Below are 21,326 nucleotides of genomic sequence, written 5' to 3'. Positions count from 1 at the left end.
AAACACAGGAGGTGACTTTGGTTCTCACCAGACTGCTGATTCAAAGCCACTGCTTTTTGCCTCTTACTGGGGTAAAAGTCTCTTCTCTGTAACATGTCAATTACTTTACTCTTTAAAGTCTAATACAGCTGCAGAGCCACTATACTGAAAAGAGTTTATACCACTGCTAACTGATAATTCCTACAAGTGGGAATATGGGCTTGGAGAAGGTACAGTTGAACAGCATTTGTGAGAAGGGAAGTTTAAGGCAGAACAGCTTTCCAGCAGTTCTTCCACAGGTGCTTGGCAAAGATCCTGAACAGGAATGCTGTTTGTCTAAATTAAGACAGTGAGATATAGAAGGACTTATCTACTTTAAATTGTTTCAATAGTAAAATACGTATTTTTAGTAGTGTCATAATATTTAAGCTGTTATTCCAAAGTTGGAGCACTTAGTAACTTTTCAAGTAATAATGTGAATACTTACGGCTACTTTTGAGACTCATGTGTCCTCTGAAAGGTCCCATCAAGGAGTATGTAGGCATGGTTATCTGAGACCTTTGACAGGGAAGGAAAATGTACTGGTTATGTATAAATGAAAACATTAAGAATTATGATTATCTGTCTGCAGGTCCTTATGGGAATTACTGAAGAATTGTCTCCTGGCCAGAATGCCACATTAAAATTGATACAGGTATGGAAAGGCTGGAACTTTGGAATTTACTTTCTCTGCCAGATTCCTTCTGTTTGGTTTAATCCCTCAGTTAATAGGACCCTTTAGACCAGATACTTTGAGAGAAAATTCTCTGTTACAACAGCATTAGCAGGGCAATTTTCTACAGGCCACAAAAATGAGCCATGGCATTGTGCAAAGGTCATGTATTTTGCAATCTGAAAGATCATCTCTGCTAAACATCTTCAAGGCAAAAGAAGGAGCAGCTCTGTCTGTTACTGTGCTGCGTGTGCCCAAGGGAAGCAGTGGGGAAAAAAGCACAGCATTAAAGATTTTCTAAAGATACTCTACAAAAGAGTATAATCTCAGATCACAGAAGCCAGACCTAGAAAAGCCAGACCCAACATAGCGAAAAAAGCAAACAAGTCCCCTCTGATTTTGAATTAAGGGCAGGTTGCAAGAAGACAAATTCCACCTATTTTATGAAGAAATGTCGCACTGCTGGCAGATGAATTTATCTCAGACAAGTAACAGGGTAAATTTTACAGCTAACAGGCAAAATTTAACAGCTGAAAGGGCCAAGTCTCAATTTCCAAAGCCACATAAGTTCACAGGAGTCTGACTGACACGGACTCATAGGAAATCCAGAAGATTTCAGTCCCTACCTGTCCAGTGGTACGGTTTTCAATGCTATCATGTTCCTAACTCCCACTAAAATCAAGGAAAAGCTGATATCTTAATTTGTAAGTCTGATCATGGAGGCGAAACTTCAGTCCTCATTTTTAACTTACTTTCATCTTAGTGAAACTATTTGTCTTTATGCAAAAGTTCCAGCAATAATTTTAACTGTAATTTAAATAGACTGTCTTCAGTTTAAAGACTGATTTTGATTCATCTTAAACCTACTCCTTGCTAATGTGAAGCAAGCCAGTAGCGCTGCAATGTGCATACATAATCTTCTCCACCAGATAAATCTTATCACTTTAAACCCACACATAAAATTCCATGCTTCTTAAGCAGATAAGTCAACTGGCATACAGGAACCTGGTGCTCAGTAGCTTTATACTCCAAAGGGTTGTCTGGCAGCAGAAGTTGCTTAATTCTGAACTTGGATTTGCCTGATTTGATTTGACAGTTGTAAAGGAAGTATCTCCTTAGAGATGATCCTGAATGTCAAAGGACATACCAAGTGTCATCAAAACTGGAAAAATCAATACAATTCTTTCCTTGGTTTCAAGGCAACATCGTAATTTGCAGGAGGAACCAGGAGTGTCTGTCTCTTAAACCGTGAAACCTTTTATTTTGTCTTCATACACATAGTTCAGAATAATTTGGTTTCAAAGGCGTTGCTGCAAATTCACAAACCATGTGTTTACATCTTTAAGCAAAATCTTAGGGCAGAGACTTAAGTCAGCTTTTAGACCTTTATTTGATGACACCTGAAAAAGAGGCTGTTTCTTTCAGAGAGTGCACTTTAACTGGTTCTGAAATTCAGGCCTCACACTGCAAGCTCAGTTTTTAACAAAATCACCTGTTTGGAATGGCCTTCTTAAAGAAAAAATGATGCAGGTAACAGAAAGAATTAGGCAGTGTTCTGAGAAAACAAAGGCTGCAAAGATTATGAATAATGCTAATTTATTTGTTTTTTAGATTCTCGATCACCTTAGATGTAGAATAAAAATGCTATTGAATAAATGGGAGCAGAGTAAACTTTATTACTTTTCCTATGTGCTCATATTTCTAATTGTCATGGATCCCTAAGTTAATAAAATCATCAAAAGGTCAACTTTTTTTTTTTGTCTTTTGAAAACATCCTTCTGTAGTCACAACAGGATATGGGCAAAGGAAGTTACTGGTCTCAAATCCAAGGTAACACATCAAAATATTTGGTTATTTTTTAAAATGCTATTTATTTAGTTGTATTCCTTAAGCATTTTTAGTAATGTTTTGGAAAATAGTGGAACTTAATCATAGCTTCATATATACCGGCTAAACGTTTAAAAACAAATTAGTCTAGCTACATCTCATATATTACTGATAATAATTTTAATTTTTTATTTTGAAATAGAAATTATGTCTGGCTTAATCTTTGCTTCTTTTGGCTTTCTTTTTAATGTCAAACATCTTTGAAAGGCACGAAAGATAGAAGGATATTATATTGAAAAGAGGTCTTAACCATGTGCAACTTTAGGACACAGTAATTCTTTATCTCCTTGTGTCCAATCCCACCATTTCAGCTCAACAATTACTCTATGATTCTCTGAAGTAGAAAAACATCAGTGGGAAACTACTCTGAGTGAGGACAGATAAAATGTAAGAAGCCTGTATCAAAAATTGTAACTCTTTGGCAAAAGCACATTTAATTTAATAAGTGCATGCTACGTGTAACCCATGACGCTGGCACTAAACAGTTGCTGTGATGGAACAAAGTCACAGCAATGGCAGACCTTTAATTAACCAGTCCCTTACAGGAGCATTTTCAGCAGTTGACTCATGACAGAATATTACTGCTGTTGTTTGAACTCTGGTGACTTCCTGAAGTCTCAATCAGATCACTGTCCCAGGCTCTGTACAAACAGTCAGGCACTCATTAACAGACCCAAGAAATTTATAACTGAAGTTTGCAAACCAGATAAGTAGTAGTTAGGGGGAAGAAAAAGTATTGTCTTTGTTGTGGAGACTGAAAAAACTGGCTTTGTTCATTGTAATAAGATGAAACGATTTAATGGCAAAGAAATGCAACTTGATTTTCTCAGCATCAGACCTGTGAATAAACCCCAGGACATTTACTTTTAACTTTGTTGAAATATGTAGATTTTTCATTCTAATGAGAAGAAACACTGCATAGATTTTGTAGCTGCAACTATGTTTGACTTAGAGAGCCCTACAATCTCCAAGGGATGGTGTGTTTCCCCATAGACACCCATAAGAAAAGGAAATTATTTTGGCAGGAAGTATTTTGTAAACTAATCAGATGATAGTTCAGGTTCTGAAGATTCTTTGTGGTAATCAACACCACTCATGGAGGTAGAGCACAGGCAAGGTGATGCCACTGGAAACATCCTCCAGTTAACTGCAAGACCAGGCCTTGAATGATGAGCACCCTTTTCCAGAGCAAAATGTCTGAGAGTGTAACAAGGAAATGTCTGATAGAGATTCTGAATGCGAAAAGTTCAGTCTCTTAAAAGCAGTTATTTGTCAATGTTCCTTACAAGCTAAAGTCCTGTGGGCTTTACAAACAGACTATAAAACCATGCCTCAGCACTACTTTTAAAATAGCTCAGCACTGATTCAGATGCTATTATTTCTGCCTTTTCTTAGAATGAGAACAAGTAGTCTACAGCATTTCAAAAGGTGTTAATTTTTGTGAATTTTTAAATTTGAGCTATAACAGACTGAGAGAAAGCAAAGTTTCTGCCTCACCTCTGCTTAAACTCAGGTACAGAAACAGAAACTGTTGTGTTTTGGGATAATTTCAGAATGTAGGAATTTTTAAATCCATCATGATTTATGACCAGTTCTGTTAAATCTGTGTAAGACGCACTAGGGAATCTATACCACACACTCAATACTTACCTACCCAACTATAAACTAAGCCCTGATCTTTGCAGCCATTAGGTGAGGGAAAAAGACCCAGATACAGCAAGGGCTCGTTTCTATTTAATGATTTGTTTTGTTGTCAACACAGTCTCCAATTTCTTTATGTTTCCTGCATTTTTGCAACACCCAAATCTGTTTCCCTACAGAAACACTGCAGCAGTAAATTTCATTTGTGCCAAACTGCTTTAATTTTACTGGATTATAATAAATCAGTTCAATTGGTTAGTGTTATACTTTGCTATTTTACATCCATGCACAGTTCTTTAAACGGGAGACATAGACTATAAATTACATGGGAGAAAAATCAGGTCTTTTTTAAAATAGACAGATAGATGCTAAAATGTTTTACCTGTTGGTTTGTATTCTATAGCAATTGTACCTATTCAATATAAACCACAGCACAGCTAAAAAGGTGATGGTAAAAGTCCTGAATGGAAGTTAGAGGTAATTACAATGCACAGATAAAATACCTTGCTATTGGTATTCACAAAAAAACAAAAGACCAACTCTTTCTGAATATTTTAAATGTTCTACGATGAAATAGATTCAAACATACAGCTAAGCATTTGCTGCTGTGAGAGGATCATTCTCCAAAAATAGGGATTTGGTTCCGAAGCTTTGTACTTGTCTCCAGTAAGCTGCTGAGCAGCATCAGCTCCCAGATTTGAGGGCTCTGTGTGAAATATTTGGCTCTCAGTACAAAAGTTAGTGACAAGTGAAGTTCATAAGAAGGTTCCAACATCAGTCTAGTCTCCTGTGCTATTATTCTTTATTGACAGAATATCCTCTTTCACATAGTCATAATTTTGGATTAATCTCCAGATATTACAGTGGGCAAGAAATGTGGGCATACATGAGGCCATTCCCATTGATGAGAATGTGGAAAGTTTGGAATATTTCTGAAACAGAAACAGATTTGATCATACCTATTAAGTAATGGCATTCTTGAAATAGGGGCTTAGGGGAAATAGAGCAAATTAGGGTAAAAAGGAGTGGACCTTTATGCACAGGAATGCAGAGCTACAGTGTCTAAGATATGCATTATTTTTCAGCATCCTAAAATCCACATAAATTTCCTAGTGGACTGGAATTACCCTGGGTCCATGTTTCAATACCTGCAGAAACCTGATCCTTGTCAGGTTCCTTGTCAGGCATCAGCTATGGAAGCAGCATTTAAAAATGTAATCCAGAACATTAAAACAAACCCAACTTGATTATCGGCTGTGCAGGACTTTAAAGCTGGTCCAAAGATTTCCAGAAAAATAGGGTTTTTTTGGCATTGTTTGTTGGTTTGTCGAAACAGAAATATTTTGCAGAGAAAAGAACAGGATTTCTCTAAATTCATAACTAAGGTCTGCAAGGAATCCTGCCAGCTGCAGGAGAGCAGAGGGTCCCAAGGCTCAGTCACATCATATGGTGTCCCCTCTGTTGGGTCTGCAGCCAGTCCAACACTTGCTGTTTCCAGGCCCACCAGCTTTGTGGAAGTAGCAGGACCATTCTCTCTCTTGTGAACCCCAAAACTACATTTGGCCTTCCTGCTGAGCAGCACGAAACCTGAGACCTTTGAGAACTCAGCTTATGCCCAATCTCTGAGACTTGAAGCCCTGGGAGACCCTCTCCTGGGCAGCTCGGGACTCAGTCTGGTACAAATTGCTAAAAGAATGTGAATATTTGCAAGCCCTGGAATCCAGGAATCAAGACAGACCCTCCAGATTCATCCGATTCAAAAAGAAAAAAAAGTAAAGGCACAAGCAGAGGAGTTCTAATATTTATTCTAATAAGGCACCATTTCTTTTCCTTAGTTTTGGAACTTCCTGTGGAACCATTCTGTCACTCAACTGTCTCTACTGAAGCTTATCATACTTGTATGGGATGAACAGGATGATATCTGCATTTTGTGGTATTTATTTATCTGATATCATAAACCATGTGATTAACTGTTAAGAGCTGGAGGCAAATTAAGCAACTGTTACAGTTACATAAGTGATACACTAGCAAGCCCCTGTGAAGATCCAGATGAACCCAAACCCAGGCCATCCTCCCACTGATCATGGGATCCAATTTTAGCAGTGTGCCTGTCAGCTGCAAGGCCCTCCACAGAGCAAAGACACTCCTTTTCAAATGCCTTTGCTGTCACTGGGTGGTATCCACCTGTAGCTACAGCAGAAACATGGAGAAGCAATGAGAGATGGATGAAAGCAAAAAGATCAAGGCAATCCTTCAGCAAATTTCTTTGATGTATAAGGGAGGTGTTACAGTTTGGGTGTCTATACAGGCAGAAAAGTAAGAACAGGAGACAAATAATAAGAAAACCATAAAAACATGTGGAAAAATTAAGACTCTTTGTTTCCTATCTTTTGTCATTAGCAAAACAGAACATGGCATAACTAGTGATGTATATTAGGAGGATGTCTTTCTTTTCATAAGTGTTCAGACATTTTCACCCCTGCATGTCATTTCTGCATACAGATCAATTATTTCTTCTCATCCAAGACAGATACATAATTTCCTAGTAACACTTTTAAGATTCTGAAATAAATAGAAAGAGCACCTTAATTGTATCAGTCCTTTTATCCCAATTAAACATCTGTGGGCTGCTCAAGTACTGATTAGCCTATACTCTTGCCCTGCAGGATAAAGAATGACTCCTGTTGGGCTTCTCATGGACCAGAGCTCATCTGCAAATTGTTACCATTTACACAGCATCCAAATGAAAGAACTTGACAGCAAGGAGCCTATTCATTAATATATAAACTGTCGTTGATGAAGCACAAATTACATGATTGCCCAAGAAACTAACTGAGCTACCTCTCAAGTACACAACCATGCTGTGGAAGCTCATGGATTTCGGTGGGCAACCCAGTCAAGTACTTATTTTAATAAAGGCAGGAACACATTTTTGGGTTTCTAAAATAAGCATGCTGTAAGTGAAACATTTTAGATTTATCAACAAGAAAAATGGCCCCTTCCTGGGCAGGTAAAATCAAGATATAAATAAATTTATGCTGTCTCTGCTGATGGATATGAGTTTGCAGCTGGCACTTTACTTCAATTATTTTAAACTCCTTTGAAAATTCAAGCCCTGAAATCCTATCTACCCCCATCTCCTCCCATTTGTTCCAAAACTCTGTTTTTCTTCTTAGCAGAGAGAACACTGACTCTTTAACAGGATGGGTGCAATACAATCTCTCCCTTCTATCAATGCCCAAGACTCACCCTGGACGTGGTCTACATCTTGGAGTATCCCTTTCTCCACTGCCTGGGAGGTTTGTGGCAGCATCCAGACAAGGATGTGCAGCTTACTCCATCAGCATGCTTTGCTCTCCCCCAGAGCAAGCAAACATTTTCTCTCTATTCCCTGTGAAGAAGGTCAAGTGCTGTGGCAATGGAAATTTCCTTGAGCTTCAAATTGCTGTGAAGGGTTCTGCTGTAGTGACTGTGCACTATCTGTCAGATTTTAGGAATATGTTTGTAATTAGTGCCTAACTTAGAGAATCAAACATCATGATGTGTACCTTTTTCCTCTTCCAATCTGTTTTGTCTAGTTAAACCAGAGATTTAAAGTATCTCAGGGCAATACTTGCCCTTCACTCTGTGCAGACATGTGCCTCAGAAAATGAGTCTTGATCTGCCACATTTAAGCGCTAGCCCAGCACAGCCGGTGAGTCACGAGAAACAATTTAAGTACAAATAAGCACTGAAACATGAGATGTGTGCTGTTGGAAAACCCTGAGGTTTATGTGTCCACCGCACTGGTCAGCCAAAGATTGAAGGCCATTTTTCCCCAAAGGGCTGAGAAAGGGAAAAGGGTAAGTATTGTGCTCTTGTCCTTTTCTTAGACTTTCCCAGACATCTACTTATGGCCAGTACTGGAGACATATTTGACCAAATTAATTTCTAGCCAGATGCAGGGTCACAGTGGTAAAGTGTTTTGCCACTTTACAGCCTTCCTATAAACGATACCATTTACAATGTAAGCTATAAATGAGAGACAGCTATTCAGACTCAATTTCTTCTGTCATTATAGCTTGGCTGATAACTCATCTCCATTGTTTTAAGCAATGTGAACCCACAGGCTGCATCAGGACCCCTGACCTACAAACAGGAAGAACCCCAGTTCTACCAGTCTTTTATGTTTTATTTACTATTTTATATCCTCCTGCCTATAAAGGCTGAAACTGCAAATAATGCCTAGTAGGAAAAAAACCCCAAACCACCACAGAGCAGAGCAAATTCACTCTTAATTAACAGGCCTTCACATGTCTTATTCTGTCGATTTTATCCTAGTGTTTACATGCCAAGGTATGGCAGGGCATGTGTGATCTACATTAATTTAGAATTAGGAATGTACCTTAAAAAAAGAAATTAAATCAAAAGATTGAAAGAGAGCACAGAAAGGAATAATTAACTAGAGCAGCTGGTAATTGCTATCTCCTCTTCCTTGAGTTTTAGATTTTTTTTTTTCCATTACCTGACTGGATTTCCACTGCTCATACACATGCTTTGACTTTTTCTACATGACATGTCATTGGAATGTTATTGCCTGACAAAGCAAGAAATTTTGAAGCCAACTTCTGTACAGTGAGGAATTGCTGAATTTTCCCCCTTTTTGTCAGGTATAAAGCATTGTAATATAAAACCAGTGTTCAGAAGAATTACTGAAACTACACGATTGCATGAATGAACTGCATGAATAAGTCTATCATTTATTTTGTTAGGATTTCCATGAGAAAATAATTTCATTCTTTTAAATCATCATGCTGTTTGGTATTATAGTATTATTTCTATTTTCCATTTTTCAACCTCCAGAACTGTAAGGCATCACTGATGTGCCATGTGGTAGGTCAAAGGTGACCATCTTGAACATAAGATCTTCATAAGGAACTGCAGTTCCCGTTTGAAACCTGCTGGCTCACAGCAGTAAGCTACAAGTTTCCACAGTTCACAGAGGTAATACGGCCTCTTCCTGCAGCAGCTGCACCAGATAGAAATAACAGACTGATGGCTGAAGAGGAGAAAGAGAAAACTGGGAAGTTCTTCTTTTCTTTATATCATGTCAGGGACATGCTGTGCACTTGGCAGGGTGGCCAGGAAGCTCAGTCCGGCACCTTCGGCACTGTGAGGCATAAGCAGTGTCAGGTGTCACAAAGAAAAGTCACCGTTAGCCACAACTGTGGCCACAGCAGTGACATGGGAGAGGGAAGCACTGGAAATTCCAGCAAACTGGAAATTTCTTCAGGATAGGCAAAAAAGTCTGGGTGGCCAAAAGCCAATAAAACAGTTCTGCTCCATCTAGTCATAAAGCCTCTAGCACAAGGATAGCAGGAACAGTGATGCTTCTGTTCCTAAATGCCAAGGAAAAAAACCCAAGTGAGGCTGTATGAAGCACGATTCAGGGGATAACTACAGAGCCAGTACAAGGCACTGAGGGTACGAGCACTGTCTGTTCAAGAAGCTGAGCTTTCTGCGACATATGTCAATAAAATAATGTTCCTTTGTATCAGAACAGCAGTCCATCTAGTTCAGCATCCTACCACCAGGATACTGCCTTTGAAGTACCTGAAAAAACCCTTCAGCAAGAAAATACATAACCCAATCTGTTCTTGTCTTCATACTACATCTTCTAACACCCAAAAGTTAACTTCTGAATAAAGGAAGAGATTAATTATTCTTCCCAGTAAGTCTATTAGAATTTGCTATGGAGTAGCAATTAAAAGGATGAGAAACAAGATCTCAGTATTTATCAATACATTTTTGTACTAGCAAACACTTCAGCAGCTGCCTTGAAAGCATTTCAATTCCTCTGAAGTGGCAAGTATTATTAACTCAGCATTTTAAAATTTTCCAAATGCTCCTGTGAACTGTATACTGTGACACTTCAACTAATGACTCCAAATTAACAACTTCAAAGTTTTAAATTAAAGAACTAAAGACAGCCACTGATGTCTAAATGTGCTGAGATAAAATTAAATCTGTAATTTACAGCCAAATTCTCCAAAGATGCACTGTCACAAAGTTAATGTGGAATTGTAGGACAGGGAAAAATATGTTATCAGATATTAATAATAAACTCAGCCAAGGCTGAGAGCACCAACATTTTGGGAGAATTATACATGGTAAAGTTATCATCATATGTTTGTGAGATCTTGCCTTAATCAGCTATTGCAGGATGAAAAGAATTATACTTTATGTGTCTTTCCTGAGTGACAAACATAAAAGCTTTCAGTAGGAATTAACTTCCCATGCAGAATGGGGCCAAACAGTTGTAAATAACTAAAAGAGTTAAGACTTTCTCATTATCTTAATGGATCAGGCTGCCAGCACCAGCCAGACCTTGAGGTCTATTTACCTAGCTGTACTTGTATATTCCTTGGTGTGTCTCAAAAGAGATCTTTGGACTCTGCATTTTTGGGCCACTACAGCTGCTCTTTGTGTATGAACAAGCATGTTTCTGTAACTTCATAACCATTCCATTTATTTAGATGGGAACTTCTTTATATTGTTGCAATTTCTGAACATTTTCATACTGTGCTAGTCCAGAAGTATCGGGACACCTTTCTGCGTATTTTTATGTCTTTGTAATTCATTTTTTAAAAACAGAGAGAAAAAAACACCCCATAAAACCCGTTTCCCCTTTTTATTCTTTACAACTGACCTAATAAAGCACTTAAAAATATATATAATGATTTTAATGGGCAAGTGCATTTCACTTGTGATTTTCAATCACAATTGTAAACTTGGCTCCTACTCCAACCCCCACTAAAGTCCACAATGATGTTGACATTGGCCTCAATAAAGTCATAATTCGATCCTCTAGAATCTCACAGGTGTTTCCAAGCAGAAAGTATGAAGAAATATGGACAGGTATGTACAAGTTTGTGAGAGCAACAAAGAGGTCACACCTCTATCTTGTATTCCAAAACTATGTACTCAAGTAGTTTCTTCAAATAACATGAGGGTTCGGCTGAAAGGGGTTTTGTTGACTACTAAAGACTTAACAAAATGAACTCTTCAAAATGTGCAGCTGTACTGGACCCTTGCAACTAAATTTATTTCCTTAAAAAAGCCACTTTCTGCTAGCAGTGAATTGGAAAAAAAAAAGTATCTGATAACAATGAATCCCTCTGAGTATCTTTAGAGGCAGGAACATTTGCAAGGTGGTAGTGACTAAGCTATTACAGCAAAACACTGGCTGGCTTCATCATGGGGAGACAGCTCTGCAGCTCTGCTTCTCAGTAAATCACTTACTGTGGTGTGGGACAGTTTTCTGATTTTTATGTGGTCTTGTCGTGAAGAAATGCTGCAAGGCACAGGTTAGATCAGAAAGCAAGCAGAGCATTCAGTAGGAGGGAACAACATTGTTTAAAACTACAGCACCATGAAGCTAACAGGCTTTACTGACACAGGATTTTTTTTTTTTTTTTAATTATTATTATTATTTTCACTGTGCAAGCAAGAGCATTCCGGTTACAAGGCGAAATTAGTTAACAGAGCAAGATCATAGAGCATAGTAGGGGAGCCCTGCTGTTCCTTGCAGAAAGCACGTCAGAAGTGAAAGGAGGAGGTATTAAATGCAATTCCCTGCTGCTCGCTCTCTTAAGGCACCGGCAGCTCTCCACTGGAGGCCTGCGAGCTGCAATCAAAGCTTGCCCTGAGAGACCTTCTCCACCACACAGCCAAAAGCACCAGCAACACACCAGACTACAAAGCTCTCACTAAATTGTAGCACAGTCCTGGAAGCCTTACGCGAAGGAGGATCCACAGTTCTGCTATTCCCACAGGATTTCACAGGATCACAGGCTCTGGGAGTGGGAAGGGACCTCTGGAGGTTATTTGGTCCAGCCCCCTGCTCAAGCACGGCTACCCAGAGCCGGAGCTCAGGGTCGTGTCCGGGCAGCTTTTGTGTGCGTCCTGGGAGGAGGGACAGCTCACCGGGCAACCCGTGCGTGTGCTCTGCCAGCTCCAGGGGCAGGGATTCCCTGTGCCCAGGAGTGCCGCCGAGTCCCCGTGCGTGCCCGCGGCCCTGGTGGGTGTCCCCGGCACCCCTCGGAAGGGCTGTGCTCCTGCTCCGCTGCCCTCCGCCGCCCGGGGACCACCGGGGCGAGGGGAGGAGCAGGGAGCCCGCCGGAGTGCCGCGGCCCCCGCCCCACACATCCATCCATCCATCCATCCATCCATCCATCCATCCATCCATCCATCCATCCATCCATCATCCACCCATCCATCCCATCCCCCTCGGGGTCGTTCCCGAGGCCCGGCTCCCCTCCCTCACAGCAGCCGCAGCAGCGGCAGCGTTGGCGGGGGCACTCGGAGCGGCTCCGGGCGCTGCTATTTTTAGCTCCGCAGCGCTATTTTTAGCGGCGAGCGCGGGCCTGGCTCGGCAGCCGGGGCTGGGAGCGAGCGCGGCCCCGCAGCGCTCCCACACACACACCAGGGAAGGCCCCGCCTGGCGCATCGAACATCCCCGGCTCCAGAGCGGGCCCGGAGGGGCACCTGCACCAAAAATGTGAGGTGTGAGCAAAGCCAGAGCGAGAGAAGTGCAATACTAGAGGTCAGCAGGTGCTGTTCCTCAGCGCCTTCATGAACCGGGTGTCTCTTTGAAGATGGCACAAAAAACAAGGCCTGAAAGCAGGAATGCTCCCCACACGATGGACACTTGAAGCCTAAGTATCAGTCATGAAAGTGCTTAGTTATCAATACTCAGTGTTTGGAGCTATCTTGGAAACAGGCATTGTTGTGGGAGTTCATTAGCTTTTTTGAGAGCGTGCACTCGCCCTGAAGGGTATCTCCTCTCTTTCCTTGGTACGTTAAATTCACATTAAACGTAAAGGGAGCCACGTGTGTGTAATGAACCGGCGTATAGCCCAGGGCACGCACTCTCTGTCACCGACCTCCATTATTAAATTAAGCCTCGTGTGAGCACTACCCTGATATTTCCTATTTTTTTCAAAAATGTGTTTATCCAGAACTCTGTGTCCACTCCCTGTCAGATCATGCAGCTCCCCAAGAAGCTGTTGAGAAGCTGTGTGGCAGTGCAGAGCTAGAACTGAAGAGACCTTAGTGGAAGAATACAGGTCATAGGATCAGGCCAAAACTTTATGCCAAAAGAAAGCATAGCCTCATGTAAGTTTGAAGCAAATTCTTCACAGCATTGTTGGCAGGGATAAAATCTAGCACTTTTAGAGCCCTGATAGTGTTTTAGTACTTCACCTGAAGGAATATTTTAATTAACCAGCAGTTATAGTACACTCTTACTGTGCCCTAGCCACTGCAGAGGATCAGATTTGTTTCAGCCAGTGGGCTTCACTACTATGGAGAAAGAGGTGAGGAGCGGCACTCTGAATAGGACACACTGATCATTGGTGCTCCTTGTGTATGCCTAAAGAGGTTTAAACATCAATACCATGCTCCAGATAAGAGAGTAAGTTGTAGTACATAAATTGTTGCAACGCCTTGCTACATTTTCATGTAGAAAGTGACGTGCTGTTCCAGAGTCATCCTAGAAGAACCCTCTCTGAAAGCCACCTTCAGCCCAAGTGGCATATAGGGCAAGAATGGATCTAGAATGAAGCAGTAATTGTACAGGAGAGGGATTAAACTTCGAGCTTCAAAGAATTGTTCAATGTTTTCAGTCACTTCAAAAAATATGCCCATGTGGCAAGTGGAAGATAGACTCTCTACCTTAAAGTCTCCAGGTTAATTAAATCAGGCAACTAAACATTTTGGTATGCTAACTTCTTGTCTTCTAGTAGATCACTCACTACAAGTGACAAATGTTCTGAAGAGCAAGCTATGTTTTAAATTTCACCTAGGCAGTTAATTTGCATAGAAATAACTGAGTAGTCCTTTAATTATCCTATAGTTCTGTTGAAGATAGACAAGAGCTATAGCTCACACGCTCTCAGTTACGTTGGTGTAGCAAGAATAACAAGTAGCTACAAAAAAAGCATTTTTGTTATTGAAGTCGGGACACGCATGTCCAAATTCACACAGGGAACAGATGTCATAAGTAAGAAGATACCATTTATCCACAGTCACTGTTTGGGGTTGAACCAAGAGAAAGTTGCGTAGTTGCCTGCAATGAAGAAAAGTTTCTCTTAATGTGCAGTTTCTTTTACAGCTGAGACAAGCCTTTTACATCCTTAAAACTCCTGTTTTTCTCCCATCAGTCATTGTTTTAATGAAAGAGGAGGAATAATACCTCAACAAACATCTTATGCAGAAGATACAGGGCTATGTTGAAGAGCTTCCTTTACAAGTGCTCCTTTTGAGACCCGTCTCTCTCAGAGAGTGGATCTCCAGTTTCAGCGGCTCTTCTCTGTGAACAGGTAAGTTTGTATGCTTTTATTGCCTTTTCATGTTGGGCAGGTTTGTGGCTTGTATTTAATTAGTGTATTGTATGCTGGCACTCTTGAAAATGAAAATAAAGGATTTGTTGAAAGCAAAATATTAAAAAATTCAGAATGCTGAGGAATAAGAAAAAGAAAATCATCAAACAGCAAATTGCTTGTTATCCTCACAAAGAAAAAGAAACTGTCTTCTGTTTTCTTCCTTTTCTTTGATTAGACTTAGAAGCTTCTCTTCATGCTGACCATGATAGAGTTCTGCTTGCAGACTTACTTTTGTTAAACTCAGTAACAAGATTTTTTTGAAAACCCAATTTTGCAAGAATAAGGCAATCTCAATCTTACTGTACTTAACTTCTGATTTGATAAGTTTCTGGACAATGTTTGTCTCATACTTACAGAAAGAAATACAACTCTTTCAAAGTGATTTTGTCAAAGTTATACTCAGTGTTTGGGTTTGCAAATGTTTAAGATTAAGCGACTTTTTTATTTCAGTTCACAAGTGGGAATAAGAAGCTTTAAAGTTGATTATTGTGACATGCCAGTTATGTTGTTATTTTCACTTTTTTTGATACAATTTGGTCAGATGACAACCTCAAATGAAATAATAATAAAAATATTGGTCTGGTTCTGTAACCTTTTATTTGAGTGAGTAATAACACCGAGTCTGGAGGGACTGCTATTCCTGCAGGTAGAAGAACAGTGATGGGAACATTTAGTTTCTGAAATATTTAATTAATTAATAAATTACGAGAAAGATGTATAAAAATTCAGTGTTTCTGGACTTTTCAAGAGGCACAGCAACTAAACAAACAGTTGAATGATCTAGCAGCAGCAGGAGACCTGCTAATGCAAATACTTAGTGGTGTGACTCATAAAAAACAAGCTGAAAGAAAACATTAACCAGCTTACCCTTTCTCCCTCCCTCCTTCCCTCCTATCTGCTTCCCTCTCCCCCCATCCTTTATCTTATAAACACAAGCAGATCAACACCACAAAATTTTTCTCTACTTGTGCCTGGTATATCCAAAAGAATTGGTAAGGTAGGCAAAATTGTGATGTCATTTCATTTTAAATTGTAAACCAATCTATGTCAGTCTCCCTCTTTCTGAACCCCCAAAAGAGGTCTAAAGAGCTTTTCTATCAGTCTTACTACATTTGTTAGCCACCATCTCAGTGTATAGGGCTAATCCAAACATGGAGAACAGTCCTGGAGTCAAAAAAGCCATCAAGTCTAAGACTTCAAATGTAGTGGTGTTGCAAAAACTCCTAGAGGCTTTAGAACCTAATTTTCAGAACTGTAACTATCAGACAGAACTGTATAATCCCAACCTTCAGCAATCTTAATCCATTTGTGGGATTTCATAAGAGCTAATGTTATCCTTTGGTTCTCTGCTTTCTTTCTCTCTGTGTTTGTTTCAGTGGATACTGTTAAAAGCTGGGTGTACTGTGATGTGTTTGGAGTTTTCTCTGCAGTTGTCTGTGGCTTTATTATTCTAAATTTTCTTTCCAGGAAGCTGCAGTCACATGAGTTTAACCAACATACCTCTCACATTGCGAAGTGGTCACGTTAGCAAAGGGACACGTTTGAGTCAATGTGAGATTCAAATTATTAGAATGGGAAAGTATTAGTTGTGATTGCCATATACAATTATCATTCAGGGAGGAGACCATTCTCTTAAGGAGCTCCCTGAAGCACAGGTTTTACTTCTTTAGAAAAATTGCCAACTGTCAATGCTTACGCTATCCTGTGAACATCAGTGGAGATTGTGCATATTTCAACTCCAAGCACACCATAAAGACTGCAGAATTGAGATGCTGCTGAGATTATTCCAGCATTTTCTTTTTTTAAATGGGATGTAAAAAATCTGCTCATCTCACTCATCACCAAGCTAAACTGATGGGTACTTAGAAATGTACTTACATCTGCTCATTTTTCTCCAGACTACATCTTAATGGCACTGTTATAAGTTACTCTTGTTTTTTGCTGAAATTTAAAAAGTAAAATCTATCCTTACTGTTTCTCATCTATTATATAAATAGCCTGATTTGTTTCTTGGAAACCTTAATTCTCACTGAAATAAACTGGTAGAGGAACAAGTTTCTAAAATACATGTTTCCAACCACTGGGAGGAAGTCTATCTTACTAATATATTTATCATTAATCTGCAGTAATGATCCAGAAACTCAAACCAGCAGGAAGGATAAAAATATAAAGGCAAGCCTTAAATAACTTGTTGACAGGGAAGATTTAGAAGTAAATTTAACCTTAGTCTCAGCTACAGTGATCACCTGCCACTCTGGTTCTTCATGGAATTTTATTCTCTACTTTTTCCTCTACATCTGTAGAGCAGACAGTGTGCTTTGAGCCTTCATAGGAAACTACGCATCTAAATGCAGCACCATAAGAGAAGGCAGGATATAGGAGTGGTGCAAGAATTCTCTTCTCTAAGCCTGTTTGAGGGTACACCATTAGTACATTCAGCTCCTGATATGGACTTTGTAGGCAGGGCTGATTGATTCTACAGGTCCTGAAGTCATGGAGCTAATTAGGCATTACAGATTACAGTGATGTAGCACCTCATCCTGGATGAAGCCATCCACCAGCCATATGGAGACCTGCAGGAATTCTGTGTCTGGAGTGACACTCAAGATAGAAATGTTCAGTCTAATAGAGGAGAGTATCTTGAGGCCATGTGTCAAGTTAGGCTTGGAGTGGAGGAGTTAACATCTTCACCTGAGACTGTGCTGAGTATTGCTTTTCTGTGTTCACTGCACAAGATGCATCTGCACAGTGAAAGGAAGGATGAACACAGATTCAGTCTGTTTAAAAAAAAAAGCAAGATCAAATATAGGTTTGCAGACTGAACTTCATTTTTCCAAAATAAAACTCATGATCCAGTGATTCCAAACCCTTCGCATTCAAAGGAAAAACAAACAATATAAATGCTGTTGGAAATGTATGAGATTTAACTCATGGCATTAGTAAGAATTCAAATTATTACTGTAATTTTTAGTAATGAAATTATTTCATTAACAACTTTAAAAATAATTAGATGAATCTGTTTCATAATGTTTTCAACAGATCTTAATCTGGATGTGGATGGATGATACTTGTTGAAATGTGGGGATATCTGCTGAAATATTTAACATTTGTTACAAGGACACATTCCATGGCATTGCCATGTCATGTGTTACCTTGGCTGTAACATTATATTGCCTAAATCACTATGAAAGCACAGTTCAATGCATTGTGCAAGAGACCTGGTGACTGCTTCCCAGCAATGATGAGAATGAGTTATGAGCCTCTCTGCTTCTTCCTAAAATAACAGAGAATGAATTTCATGTGGGCAAACACTTGACTCATTCTTCTTGGAACTGATAGCTTACCACACAGGACTTGGAGGCTGCTCAGTGAACCAGTCCACGGTTCACAGGAAGAAGAAGCCTCCAGAGAAGCTCAGACACTCAAAGAATAGCATTCTTGGCCAAAAATAACTCTGAACACTGAAAACAAATTGGAAAAAAGTGTTGGTCTACTTGTAAATCTGTTGCAGCAACATGTACCTCCAGTCATATCTGAGATGAATGGTACATCCATCTATGTCTCTTCGCTCTTCTGTTTCCAACCAAAGCTTCTTCCCAACCAAACCAGCACTACATAGGATATACATGGGCTTGTGACCATGAGTCACAGGATCTATGTCAGCTGCTGCTGGTGAGGAAACCTGGTCCAAGATGAGAAGGTAAGAATGGCTGCCTCGGGGCAATTGCAATGATACAGAGTTATCTATACGGGGGCTGAGAACAGCAGGAGGGCTGAGGACAAACTGGAACTGTAGCATGGCAGTGTGAAAGAGGGACAGTCTTGCATAGGATACTGTACAAGCAGGATGGATAGGCATCATCCTTGGAGTGTCCTGAATGAAAGTGCAAAGGATGCGATGCACCACATTGTGTTGGGGGTTTCAGCAATGTTTCGTATGGATGTGTGTGAACGTGGGTGTTGGGGTGAGACAAACCCAGAATAGCAGAATCAATACATCTCTCCTATCTGTTCACACCCGCTGGTGAACTGGAGGTCACCTTCCCTCCTGTATCCTCCACAGATGCTGTATGGCTTGCTCTTGGGTCTGTAGCAGACTGTGAGGAATGGCATGGCCAAGGTTTTGAGTCTATGTGTTTTGTCTTGACTGACAGACTTCTGCAGACACTTTGGCACACGGTAGAAAATGGCTCACTGACAGCAGAAGGAATATGTCCTTCTTGGAGATGTGAATTCTTCCTTGGATGAAGGATCTGCTGTGTACTGCCAGCCAGCATTCTTGCTGAATGTTAAGTTTCCAAATTAAAAAAAAAAAAAAAGATTTAACTGCACACAAGGCAATATGTGCTATGAAATGCTGCAGTGCCATTAATCTTTATGGACTATTGTGTAGATAGGGAACCAAACCCAAACTTACCCACATACCTTCTTTCCCGTACTTGTGTTCCCTTCCCTACTCCCTGTGCAACCACTCTTTCATGAGAGTAATAAAATAGTCATTCCTCACTCATGAGTTTAAATAGGGGGTAAAAAGATGGTGTTCAGCCTGACAAGACCAAGGGAAAGGGTCTGGAAATGTTTGATCACAGTAGGAAGGAGAAGAATTGATCATTCTGCACAGGGTGGTCACTCTTCATTCCCTTGCTTCTGAAAGTATATCATTCCAGTACTGGTACCAGGGAAATATCTTTGCTATTCCTGGAAAATTTCAGGTATGCCTGCTCCAAGAAGTATACTTAACATCCTCGTTTGTATGTTGACAAATCAGCCTTCGTTCCAGTAATGGCACGAGTCTCCAAGGAAAGAATAACTATTCTCTTCCAGAGTACTCATGGCCTGAGGCTGATTTCTGTAAACTGTCTACAACAGAAGTTTCTCTGCACTGGGAAATTATATTCATGTTGGAACAGGAATGCAGGAAATTAATGTGGTAACAAACACTGTTCTAAACATAACCATCTATATTTGGAATTGGACTCTCCTTTGTGCTTACCTACACAGGAAACTATAAAAAGATCTTGAAGTGGACAAAATTATTAGAATCAGAGCCTTTAAACAACACATGAAATACACCAATTTGAAAGAAATGTTTTAATACGACTTATTTGTATAAAGAGAGCATAAAGCAAGTAACCTAAAGGAGACTTATAATTGTCTAAATTGGTCATAGCAGCTTCATGCTGAAGTTGAGTTTGTACTCAGCAATGGAGATAAGTAAAATAAAACCCCCTGTGAACGTCTTTATAGACTCCATGAGGATCATGTTTTTATTTTAATATGCTAGAAGAAATATGATTAACATGGTTATGTTCTCCTCAAGACACATGTGTGAAAAAAACCAACACCATTTGCCCATTCTTGCAGAGGGTTAGGAGGTGCAATTTAAAAATGGCAGGCCCAGATTGACATGAAAATCCCATTTGTTAAATGTCTTTTAGGACAAAACTGCTTCTGTTCTGCCCAGTTGCTGGTTTTGTTAGGACCTGTGCATCACTAGGAGTACTTCCTGTTACAATATGTTATTTTTGAACACAGATAGGTTTCATTTGCCTTCTCTGAGAACTGCCATATGTAAGTACAAGGTATGGGTTTGAACAAATCATAATAAGACTGGAAACATTAGATTTAGTAATTATTAAATCCTGCAGTGATTTTATTAATTTTTTCTTTGTTACAAAGGTAGTAAATGTAATTGAAATGTTAATCTAGAGTATTTACTAGGGCATTATGTCTACTTTATATTCAATTCATGTTGCAGTGCTGTGGGTTAAAGACTGAATCACTATTAGAAAAATACAAAACTCTTGGATGTCTGCAGTTTTGACTTAAGGGATTGAGCTGCATTAATTGTGCTTGTTTTCTGCCCACAGGGTGTAAAGTGATGATCAAACAGTTGGCATGCCTTATATGAACTTTGATATTGTTGTATCCTAACAATAGATCTGCAATAGCAGGAATTTCTCCAGAAGTTAGCCCATAGGGTAACTATTTTTGCAGGCAGTGTAGTGCAGGTGTAAAAGATCTAGAGAGGGTGTGACCTTGGGGAGTTCTATACTTGGTATGTTCAGATTCAGATCATGGGTTCTTTTTGTGGAGCTTGGATAGAGTTACATGAAATATTTTTAAAATTAAGGGATATACATAGTACAAGGTGGAAAATGCTGGTGTTATTTTAAGTCTGTTTTCATACAGCTTAGAAAGTGACACAGTGTTTTGGATCCTTCTCGTCCTGAGAAGAAAAGCCAAGAAATTCTGTTTTTAAATCCTGATAGTGACATTTACACACAGCCAGAAAGAATGAGGTAGCTCCTGAGGCACAGTTATTACCCCACATTTGCTAGAGGGTTGCTAATTCCCCTATAGGTACTGTACTTTCAAAATGTAGAAGCAGTTCTTATGATATGAAGGTTAACCAGATCATGTATGACAAATTGCTTTGAAGACTGAGTATTGAAGAAATTACATACTTTTAAATAGGACTCAGTATTTAATAACCTATCAGATAGCTGGCTCCTGCTCCCTCTCCCTTGCAACAATTTTGCAATTTGTTTTAATGACAGTAGAATGACCTCCAGAGTTTCTACAATTTTCATCCACGTTTTATTTGAAGACTGCAATGCCTGTTCTAATTGACTCTTTGTGTTGTCTCCAACTCCAGCTCCATATAGCACATTTAGTCCTGG

At 39.7% G+C, this 21,326-nt stretch overlaps 2 protein-coding genes across 2 annotated transcripts in view; one reads left to right on the top strand and one right to left on the bottom strand.

Annotated features, from left to right (window-relative positions):
* Nucleotides 1-7,485, bottom strand: part of LOC116994385 (spermatogenesis-associated protein 7 homolog) — a 44,483-nt gene extending 36,998 nt beyond the window's left edge. The window contains exons 1-2 of the mRNA XM_033056046.2: nucleotides 7,469-7,485; nucleotides 467-537 (exon numbers count right to left, since the gene is read on the bottom strand). Of these exons, the coding sequence (XP_032911937.1) occupies nucleotides 467-524 (58 nt within the window). The 5' untranslated portion in view covers nucleotides 525-537; nucleotides 7,469-7,485. The remainder of the gene's footprint in view (nucleotides 1-466; nucleotides 538-7,468) is intronic.
* Nucleotides 7,486-14,349: 6,864 nt separating this feature from the next.
* KCNK2 (potassium two pore domain channel subfamily K member 2) overlaps nucleotides 14,350-21,326 on the top strand; it is a 128,552-nt gene continuing 121,575 nt past the window's right edge. The window contains exon 1 of the mRNA XM_033055111.2: nucleotides 14,350-14,580. The gene's annotated coding sequence lies outside the window, so the exon portion shown is untranslated. The remainder of the gene's footprint in view (nucleotides 14,581-21,326) is intronic.

This window comes from Catharus ustulatus, chromosome 3, assembly GCF_009819885.2.
Source record: "Catharus ustulatus isolate bCatUst1 chromosome 3, bCatUst1.pri.v2, whole genome shotgun sequence".
Taxonomy (NCBI): domain Eukaryota; kingdom Metazoa; phylum Chordata; class Aves; order Passeriformes; family Turdidae; genus Catharus; species Catharus ustulatus.
The sequence above is the reverse complement of the archived record's forward strand: the minus strand, read 5'-3'. Positions and strand labels throughout refer to the sequence as shown.